The sequence below is a fragment of the Miscanthus floridulus genome, chromosome 3, assembly GCF_019320115.1.
Source record: "Miscanthus floridulus cultivar M001 chromosome 3, ASM1932011v1, whole genome shotgun sequence".
In the NCBI taxonomy this organism is placed as follows: domain Eukaryota; kingdom Viridiplantae; phylum Streptophyta; class Magnoliopsida; order Poales; family Poaceae; genus Miscanthus; species Miscanthus floridulus.
Window position 1 is genome coordinate 144,122,431 of NC_089582.1, and position 10,752 is coordinate 144,133,182.

The following is a 10,752-nucleotide window of genomic DNA, read 5'->3' on the forward strand; positions in this document are numbered from 1 at the left end:
AGGGTGACTCTGCTAACCTTGTGAAGAACAAGAAAAAGAACTTCAATAAGAATGCCAAACCTCAAGAGAAAGCCCCTTAGAACGACCATCATCCGAAGAACAACAATTCTCAAGTTGAAAAGGATCAGTGCAAATGGTGCAAGAAGCATGGACACTATCAGAGGGACTGTCCAGACTTCCTAAAGAGCCTTCTAAAGAGAGGTGATGATTTCATTACATTCATAGATGAATCCTTGTATTTAAGTTGTGCAAAATCTACTTGGTGGATTGATTCAGATGCAACTGTTCATGTTGCAAATTTATTACAGGGATTCCGTACGAGAAGGACCCTGCAAAGAGGAGAAAGAAAAATTAAAGTAGCAAATGGAGTTGAAACTCAAGTTGAAGCCACTGGATATCTTTCTCTAAAATTAGTTGATGATTTTCTACTTAAGCTTTCAGATGTTCTATTTGTAACCTCTTTGCGAAGAAACTTAATAAGTGTTTCACGTTTAGATGACGATGGATATGATTGCCATTTTGGTAATGGCAAATGTTAGATTGTTTATAATAATAAATGTATTGGTCTTGCCTTCTGACAAGACAGACTTTATTTATTATCACTTTCTGAGAATGTGAATGATGTAAGTACTGAGAATGAGAATGCTTCCTCATCTATGAATGCAACAAATAAGCGGAAGAGAGTGTATGATGTATCTTCAAAATTATGGCACTGTCATTTAGGCCACATTTTGAGGGGAAGAATAGAGCGATTGATTAAAAAATCAATTCTTCCGCCTTTAGAATTTTCTGATTTATAACAATGCATAGATTGCATAAAAGGAAAGTACGTTAAGAAAATAAAGAAAGATGTCAAATGAAACGTATGAATTTTAGAAATAGTTCACACAGACATCTGTGGTCCTTTTCCTGTGAAGAGTGTGGATGGTTATGATTTATTTATAACACTCACAGATGACTACTCATGTTTTGGCTATATTTATCCAATTAAGGAAAGATCGAAAGCATTGGATAAATTTAAAATATTCAAGGCTAAAGTAGAAAATCAGCACAACTTAAAGATTAAGGTAGTAAGGTCAGACCATGGGGGAGAGTACTACGGTCGACACATCCCATATGGCTAAGTTCCTAGACCCTTTGCAAGGTACTTATGGGAAAATGGCATAGTAGCCCAGTATTCTACACCGGGCGAGCCTCAGCAAAATGAAGTAGCTGAAAGACGCAATCGTACCTTAATGGATGTGGTGAGAAGCATGATAAGTTACTCTACCCTACCGATAAGTTTATGGATAGAGGAGTTAAAAACCGCCATTCATATACTTAATCGAGTGCCTAGTAAGTCAGTGCCCAAAACATCATATGAGTTATGGACAGGAAAGGAACCCTCACTGAACTATTTACGTGTGTGGGGTTGTCCAGTTGAGGCAAAAGTGTTTAACCCAAACATAGAGAAGCTGGACTCTAAGACAGTCAGCTGCCATTTCATTGGCTATCCAAAAAAGTCAAAATGTTATCGCTTCTATTGTCCTAATAGACACAAAGTTTGTAGAAACAAGACATGCTGTCTTCTTGGAGGATGACATGATCAGGGGGAGCATGGTAGCATGAGAAATTAGTTTTGAAGAGAAGCGGGTATACGTGCCCACTCCTATGGTTCAGAAGCCATTCTTCACACTACTTGTTGTTGCTGTACCAACAGTGCAAGACACTACAGTAACAACACATATTGTTAGTTCTCCTGTGGCAACAATGAATGAACCTGAGGAACCTATCCTTCATGATCCCCTAGAACCCGTTGTCACATATGAGAAAGAGCAACAACGGCCTCATATAGAACAAGTGTCATCTAACGAAGCCCCTAGAAGGTCTCAAAGAGTTAGGAGATAGTCATTTCTGATGATTATGAAGTTTATGAATGTGAGGAATTTCAAATGGAGGGTGATCCCACCTCATTTAAAGAAGCCATGAGAAGCGCTCACTTATCCAAGTGGCCTGAAGCCATGGAAGATGAAATAGAAACAATGAAAACCAATGGAGTTTGGAACTTAGAAACAATTCCTAAAGGAGACAAGACAGTAGGCTATAAATGGGTCTACAAAACTAAACATGACTCCAAAGAGAATATAGAAAGGTTTAAAGCGTGACTTGTGGCGAAAGGTTTCACGCAAAGAGAAGGCATAGATTACAATGAGACATTTTCTCCAGTCTCATGTAAGTATTCTTTTAGAATCATAATGGCGCTTGTAGCACATTACGACTTAGAATTACATCAGATGGATATAAAGACGACGTTCCTAAATGGGGATTTGGAGGAAAATATTTACATGGCACAACCGAAAGGTTTTGTTGTGGAAGAAAAAGAACGTATGGGATGCCGCCTAAAGAAATCCATTTACGGATTAAAATGAGCTTCAAGACAGTGGTATTTGAAGTTTGATAGTACAATAAAAAAGTTTGGGTTTTAAGAAAATATAGATGACAATTGCGTTTATGCAAAGTTCAAGAATGGGAAATACATTTTCCTAGTCTTGTATGTGGATGACATCTTGCTCGTTAGCAGTGATGTTAATCTACTACTAGAAACAAAGAAGTTTTTGTCCTCGTAGTTTGATATGAAAGATCTCGGTGAAGCTCCGTTCGTCCTAGGAATAGAGATTCACCGAGATAGAGAAAATGGGGTTTTAGGATTATCACAAAAGACATACTTAGAAAAAGTTCTAAAAAATACAGTATGCAAAATTGTAAGTCTTCACCTGCTCCCGTAGTCAAGGGCGATAGATATGGAGAATTTCAATGTCCCAGGAACCAATATGAAATCGATCAAATGAAAGCGGTTCCATATGAAAAGATGCTCGCGGATCCGTTTACAAAAGGCTTACCACCCAGCGTGTTCAGAGAATACTTAGCCGACATGGGTTTAAGGGAAAGCCTATGATTTCTGGACAATAAGGGTCTAGTTAAGAATCTGTTTCAAAACAGAGATATGCATTGTAGCTATTTAATCTAATGGCAACTGACCGTGACGATGAGACATGCTCTATGTACTGATCTGTGATGGAATGAGAACAAGATCAAGTAAGTAAGTTGAGTTTAAGTAATAAGGTGAGATCAAGGGAGAGAATGTTAGATGATCTCTATCCAATTGGCCCAGGGCCCTTGGATTCGCGCCCTGATTTAGGGCACCCAACCTTATATGGTTGATGGGCTCTATTATACTGCGCTATAAAAAGAAAGATGAGTGCCTCTTCATGTTCATCACATGACACGAAACATATTGAGATGGACATTTTAAACAAGTTTGGGCTCTTCATGTCAACGCATCAATTCACAGACATAATAATGACAAAAGAACAGCCTGTATAGTTAGTATTTGTTAACTTTGTTTTGTATTATACTTTTCTGGTAACAGACACTAAGCCATATTCCGGCTATATGCCATAATGTGAGGAGGTTTTTCCTATTTACTACGTGGTAGTTTGACTCTCTCTGTAGCTCGGTGAGAGGTTGGGTGCACGGCCGTGTGGTCCTCCTGCCGCTCTGGCTGTCAGTGGCCCCCCAAACCGTCGGCCGGAGCCTGCGTCTGAGGGGCCTGTTCAGCCTGTTTTTTTCGGCTTATACGATCGTAGATTATAAATTATAATAATATTTTTTTTTTACCAAACCAATAAATAATACTTCTGGCTTATAATCTATGATCGTTTCAGTCAAAACGAACAGACTAATTAAAGTCGACTGATAAACCGACTAAAACTATTTTATTATAAAAAAATAATATAGATTTTAGCTGATAAACTAACACGAAAAGGCCCTGAGCTGACCGGACCTGCTCCGCCGTACGTACGTCAGGACCAGCGCCGTGCTCCCTCCCAAACCGCGCGCGGTGGCGACACCGCTGCATTCACGGCATCGTACCCGTACACACCATGAGCAAGCAAGTCCACGTACAGCGCCTGCGCCTCCGTCGCCATGAACAGAGACGAGCATTGACGAGGCATTTTGCAAACTCTGCAGTAACGCGGTGCGACGTTACTGTTTTCTGATGATGCAGACAAAGGAGAGCTAGACACAGCTACAGCTGTAGGCATTGGCATAATGACATCGACAAACAGCAGTCGCAAATCTTTCGGCCCTTCCATCATATTCAGAGGTTCCCTATCCTGATCTGTACACTCGTCTTTCAAAGGCAGGCCAGTGTAGTGGTGAGAGCTCTCGCTGAGTCACCAAGTCGTGGGTTCAAAGCAACCTCTCCGTAGATTTGCGGAGAAGGCTTGTCTTGATTTTTTTCCTTCTCCAAACACCACTCATATGGAAGCCTCGGGCACTAAGTCTGCTTTTTTTCCCCTGTACACTCGTCTACACAACAGCTTACTTCGGTACAACAACGACGCCGCGTCAACAATCCACGTGGCAAGGGATGGGGGTACAAGTGGTATATAAGGCACAAGTATCAGGCCTTCTCTTCATCATTGCATTGGTCTCAGGCCGTCCACCCTCCAGCCTCCATTGAACAGAACACGCACACGCACCAGGCAGAGATTGGCTTAGCCATCGGTCATCTCCTTGGTTCATGGATATGGATATGCAGGGATGGATGGTGTATGCTAGGCCTTCGGGATTGAGCGCGACGAAACCCCGTGCAAGAGCTTTATGAATCCCAGGAAGCTCAGCTTCCCGTCGACATGTCTGATCCAGTCTTGGAGGACAACGTGAAGAGGCACTGATGGGCCAAGTCCGAGTTCCTGGCAAACCAGAGATATGAATATAAGCGATGTTCAGTGAACAACTAACATCATGCCATGCATGGCCACCAATTGTCTGAACAGATGGAATCATACCGATGCAAGTTCTTCGATCACAATAGGCCGGTTCCCTTCCTTATCAAACAGTTCATATGCGCGCCTAGCGTGCTGTTCCCAGGTCTCCAAGGCTTCCATCTGGTAAACACTGATGGCAGAAGCAGCAAACTCTTCGAAATCCAATTTTCTGTACTGAAGAGTGCACACCTGGTAATGTGAAAAGCAGGGTAAGTGGTTTAGGTTATCTCATATACCAACACTAAAGCAAATACTAGAGGGTAGTCTGGGGGTGGCTTACGGTGTTAACAAAATCAACAACCCTAGAGTCCTTCATTGCATCTGTGGAGTTCTTCACTAGAGCCTGTGTGTTCCATTTACCTTTGAGCAATTGCACAGTGAAAGAGAAAAAAAATACAGTGAAGTGCAAAAGGTAAAATTAGTTACTAACCGATTTCAGATTTTGCAATGAGATATAACCATTCTTGTTTGGGCCCAGCAATTCAAACTGCTCCCTTACATAAAAGAGTTGGTTCGTTGTCAGCGTCTTGGCTAGGGCCTGCAGAATTCATAGAAATAATTAGCAACATACAATTTACTAAGCTGTGCATACCACCAGCTCAAGGTATGCAAAGGGAACATTCATCTACAGACAAAAAAAGGAATCCTAGTTCCTAGACATGCTCTTTCTGAAGTTTGATTATGCATACCCTCAAAGCAGACTTCCGCAGTGAAGACGAACTGATGTAAGCTCTCATTAGCTTATAGATTATCATATCCAAAGGAACTTTCACTTGTTGAGCATTACGGATCCATGGATGACCTGCAGTTATCATTTATTTGAGAAAAGCGCTAAGCATCTTCACAGCAGGATAGCAGTGTGCAACAGTGCAATAAAAAAAAGGGCGTACCCAGTGCAGAGAGCTTGTGCAACAGTGCAATGCAAAGCTAATTTTGAACTTACTGAGAGCTTGTGCGGCCGTCATTCTCTTGCGGTAATCCTTATTAAGAAGCCTTTTTACAAAATCTTTAGCTTCAGCCGTGAGAGTGGGCCATGGGGCCTCATCAAAACTTGGTTCCGCCTTCAAGACAGCTCGAAAGATTCCCGACTCCGTGCGTGCCCAGAAAGGCCGACTCCCACATAGTAAGATGTAGGCAATTACTCCAATGCTCCACATATCTGCTTCAGTGCCATAAGATCTGTGGAGCACCTCTGGAGCAACATAGTATGCACTTCCAACAATGTCATTTAGTCTTTCATCTGCAGAACAAAATGATGGCATTATGACCCACTGCAGCTATTTAATCTGGCATGGATAAATAGTACACATGAATCCTCATGTAACTAAATAAGACCAACCTGGCTTCACAAAGTCAGACAAGCCAAAATCTATGACCTTCAAGGGGGAATTTTCTTCCTTTGAAGAGAAAAGGAAATTCTGGAAAAGGAATGAACAAATACATAAATCACCATACATGAGAGAGAGAGAGAGAGAGAGAGAGAGAACTGCATTGACTAAGCAATATTAGTATTACGGAAAGAATAAGAAATATACAGGAAAAACAGCATAATAGTTATGGTATCCAGTGGCAGTTTATGTTCAGTACCAGTGTAACATAAATAAAATTCCAGGTCAATGATACGAATATCGCAACAAGTTGTCAAAGTTTCCTAGCAACATACCTCTGGTTTCAGATCACGATGAACAACACCTTGAAGATGGCAAAATGATACAACACTCAAAATTTGTACCATAACGAGCTTCGCATCCTCTTCAGAGTACTTTCCACCTCTGCAAGGAAAGAAAATTCAAATCACAACCCTAGCAGAATAAATCCTTGTTGAAAATTATTTTAATGTTGACTCTATAGGTACCTAGCCAATATCCTGTCCAGCAGTTCACCTCCTTTACATAATCTGAAACATAAGGAAACAGCTGAGTTAGGTTCAAGATGATCAAGTAACCAGAATTGCATGCGTGTACAGTAATATTAACCCCCATGATGACAGTGGGCCAAAATGACTGTTCTGTGACCAAACAATCCATCAAGAGGATCTACATCTAAGGAACATGTCTCAGAAGTCTAAAGGGCGTACCCAGTGCAGAGAGTTCCCGCTCTGTGTGGAGTCTGGGGAAGGGTGTCAGTGGCAAGCCTTACCCTCGCCTATGCAATGCGAGGAGACTGCGACTCAAACCCGGGACCTTCTGGTCACAGGCGGTAAGACTCTACCGCTTGCACCAGGCCCACCCTTCCTCAGAAGTCTAAACCTACCAATATATACAAGAACAAGAGCTTCGGCTAATGAACAGAATAACATGTGAGTACAGAAAAAGCATTCGGTTTTTAAAAAAAGGGTGCAAACTTACTCCATAACTATATACACATTATCTTCATCCTCGAAAGCATCGTAGAACTGCACTAGGTTACTGTGGCCTGTCAGAGAACTCAATATTCTCACTTCTCTTCTCACATCTTCAATGGCAATAGCTGTTGTCATCTGACAGAAGATTTATTGAGTGAGAATGTTGAAACTCTTGAGCTTAAATATGGGATCACACAATTGCAGAAAACAATTAATGGTAAACAGACAATCCAACCATGAAGATAACCTACATATATAGTAAATAGGAGTATTTTTAATAATCATTTTTTATGTGATTGAGCAAATGTATTAGCAGTTGGAGAATGCAACTAACAGTCTAAGAGACAAAAGAGAAAAATAGTCCTCTCCAATGATGATAGCAAAATGGTCAACCGAAAAACAAGGCTTGTCATACATATGCAGATCTCAAAGCACAAATAATGGTCTCAAGCAACCTATCCAACAACCAATACTGTTCAGCTCAATATTACTACAACTGTGCACTGCACAGGCAATAAGTGATCAATTATAGATACCACGAACTAAAATGCCTCTTGCTGGCATCAATCCTGCAAGATACCAAATAGCCAAAAAAGAATAAATCAAAGTGCAAACCATTCAAAATCCCTAAAGAAAAAAAATGTGATCTTATCGGTGTCGTTTGTCTTCACTTGCTTCCCATATCAATGATTTTGTTGCACTCATTTTCTACAAAGAATGAAACAAAAACCGGTGTTGCTGCCATCCTATGACAAACAACATGAGAACATGGAATGTGAGTAGCTGTGTGTGGGGCATTACAGCATTACATATGCAACAGGAGGACTGCCAGCTGTGTGTGGGTCTTAATTGAATGACCCCCCGTATAATTGCAGGGAGGCGCATAATGAGTGAACTCTTCAAGGGGAGTTAAACCATCGAGCTGTGATTCAACAGCTCTGCTCCCTTTTGACCTACAGATCTATCCAAGGGGATCATGCGCTTCTTCCACCTGTGGATGAAACATGAGGGAAAGATTGGAAGAAGATAGTTGGTCACGGCAGGAGGAGGGAAGATGGCAGGTCTCGGCAGGAGGCAGCTGATGGCGCCATGAGCATAACATGAAACAATCAATGCAGGAAGCAGTCCACATCCAGATGGAGGAGGCTCATCCCCTGTGACGGAGCTACCACATGAATTTCATACCGGGGTGACGAGGTCACCCTGCCACCAGCTATCACGAGCACCCCGGGAGCTATTAGAAACCGAAGGGTTCGTAAAGTTGCCTCCTTTCCATTAATCAGTTACTAAGCGTGCTTTAACCCAGCTTGATTAGTAACGTTCTACCAAATTTGTGACGGCACATATCCATCCAGCTTTGATTAAGTCCCTAATTCTACTGCTTGAAGCAGCAGCGTGACGAAACCGAACTAGGATCCAAGACCACAGGCATGGAGGTGAAAAAATACAGAATCCAAATGCTGAGTCTTGGTCAACACATAGAGAACTGCAGACGAATTAAAAAGTCTGGATCTTGACGACAAAACTGAGCATAGCAGCATGGTGTAGACATGCTGGAATCCAACCACGCAGGAATCTGACAAAAAATTGGTCAAACATGCAAAATGCAACTGGATGGGGACAACAACAAAGAATGTAATGTGCAGAGACGTTCTTCAATGACCAAATGATACAAACAGCTCGAGAACGGGACATGACAATGGGCAATGGCATGAACCATGAAGATGAGTGCGCGCGCGCGTGTGTCGAACCTTGGCCTTGGGGATGACCTTGACGGCGACGTCCTGGCACTTGTGCTCGCCCTTCTTGGCCTTGGCGGAGCACGTGTAGCCGAAGTGGCCGCGGCCGACCTCCTCGCCGAGGTCGTACTTGGCGAAGAAGTGCTTGGAGAAGCCGAAGTTCTTGTCCAGGCCGAGCTCCGGGTCGCCGCCCTCGGGGATGGACGCCTCGTTGGGCTTGACCGAGCCGTGCCGCCGCGCGAGGAGAGCGCGGATGTGCTTGGCGGGCGACGGCGGTGGGAACGGGCGCTTGAACCCGCCGCGCGCCGGCGTGGACGTGACGCTCGAGTTCGCCGGCGAGCCCTTGTAGCTGGACGGCGGGAGCGGGCTCGGCAGGTAGAACGGGAACTTGGGCTGCTTCGGCGTGCCCGGCTTCGCCGCGGGCGCCGCCGCCGACGGCGAGGTCGCCCCGTCCCCGCCGTCGCCCGCGCCGGAGGCTACGTGGGGATCCTCCTCCGCCTCGGCCTCCGGAATTTGCGTCGGCCTGCCATGGCAGAGCCCCATGGACCGGATCAAGAGCTGGAGGAGGGCTGTAGCTCAACGACGCCCAATTGAAGCAAAATTTCCTCCAAGAAACCAGGCAGCGGTGGGTCAGAGCATCATCTTGAATTCAACAACCCGAGAAATCGACCAAAACCGGTCGCAAGGGACCCCCATGGCCTCCAAATTCTTTCCTTGGACTTGTAACAAGAGCCGCCAATACCAGAAAAGCGAGGAACCTCCTTGAGGCGAAGATCTCGGCCGACAATTTGGAACTCCCAAGAAGAGAGAAACCAGGCCAAAATCCTTCCCTTGCTGTGGCCACGCACAGAGCGCAAGCGCAGCGAAATGCCAGGGGAGGAGGATATGGGGAAGGATGGATCAGGCTCTCTATCGCGCACAGCGCAAGAACTTATTCCTTGATTCCCGAAGTGACCAAACAATTGGAAAAGCTGGAGGCTTTGAGCGAAAGGCTCGGATCAGAGGGGAATGGGGGCGGCACTAAAAGAAACAACTGGGCGGGCGAGTGAATCCTGTGTGAATTGGGAGGGGAGAAAAGGGGGCGGAGGAGGCCTCGCCTTGCTTTTCTTTTTCTCCAGTTTCTTTTGGTCGTCTCCTTTCTCTTTTCTAGCCCTGTGCCCCTCCCTGTGTTGTGTGCTGTGCTGTGCTGTGCTTTGATGAGGGGGGATAGGCTGGTGGGGTTGGGGTGGCACAGCACAGCCCTCCCCATGGTGACGCGCTCTTCTTTTGTTCGTGGCTTTGTTGCCATCTATTTGGTCTGGTCATCACTTTGCTGCAAACCTACAAAAAATATACCATAACTATGTCATGTGTATGTGTTTACCTGAATTCCCTCAGAACGTTGCCATGAAACATGGTCAGACACAAGCAGAGGCAGGGAAAAATATTTACCACTGCAATTTTTCAGCAATAATGCCAAAACTTGTAAATGATGGTTCTGAATCCTAATAATGTTCTGTTGTTTCATTGCTTGTTACAGAAATGTACAGGGTGAGAATTTGTGGCGCTGTCTGACTGATCTCACTGTCACTGTAGCCTCTCCAGTTCGTCATCCCCTTCCTCCCCGAAAAGGCCACGAGAACAGGCTGTCCTTGTGAGCTCCTCCTCCAACCTCCTAGCTAAAGAATTGAGCAGGGGTGGAGGAGTAATGGAGGCATCAATGCTGCTTGCTGAGTAAGCCAGTACGCCCCCACCTTTCCTTTCCTTGTGGTGCTTCGTCCAGGTCCATCGCCTCCACCTCCGCGAAGCAAGTTGACTTGGAGACATGGGTTTGGGATCTCCGATTCTCTCTCCTTCTTCTTCTTCAGATCTGACC

General features: G+C 44.3%; 1 protein-coding gene across 1 annotated transcript; it reads right to left on the bottom strand.

Moving 5' to 3' along the window:
- Nucleotides 1-4,108: 4,108 nt before the first annotated feature.
- LOC136542686 (calcium/calmodulin-dependent serine/threonine-protein kinase 1-like) lies at nt 4,109-10,060 on the bottom strand. Its single transcript, XM_066535224.1, has 11 exons — nt 8,910-10,060; nt 7,163-7,293; nt 6,670-6,711; nt 6,478-6,586; nt 6,154-6,232; nt 5,758-6,054; nt 5,504-5,616; nt 5,245-5,352; nt 5,095-5,157; nt 4,836-5,003; nt 4,109-4,739 (listed from the first exon to the last, which is right to left on the bottom strand). The coding sequence occupies exons 1-11, from the start codon at nt 9,438-9,440 to the stop codon at nt 4,602-4,604; spliced, it is 1,779 nt and encodes a 592-aa protein (XP_066391321.1). The 5' UTR covers nt 9,441-10,060; the 3' UTR covers nt 4,109-4,601.
- Nucleotides 10,061-10,752: the final 692 nt, after the last annotated feature.

Bases quoted from the DNA above. Each gene is read 5' to 3' on its own strand.
- LOC136542686 (XM_066535224.1), bottom strand. From the start codon at position 9,440: ATGGGGCTCTGCCATGGCAGGCCGACGCAAATTCCGGAGGCCGAGGCG. The intron at 7,294-8,909 runs GTTCGACACACG...ATCTTCTGTCAG, and splicing joins AGGTCATCCCCAAGGCCAAG to ATGACAACAGCTATTGCCAT. The intron at 5,004-5,094 runs GTAAGCCACCCC...TCACATTACCAG, and splicing joins TTGTTGATTTTGTTAACACC to GTGTGCACTCTTCAGTACAG.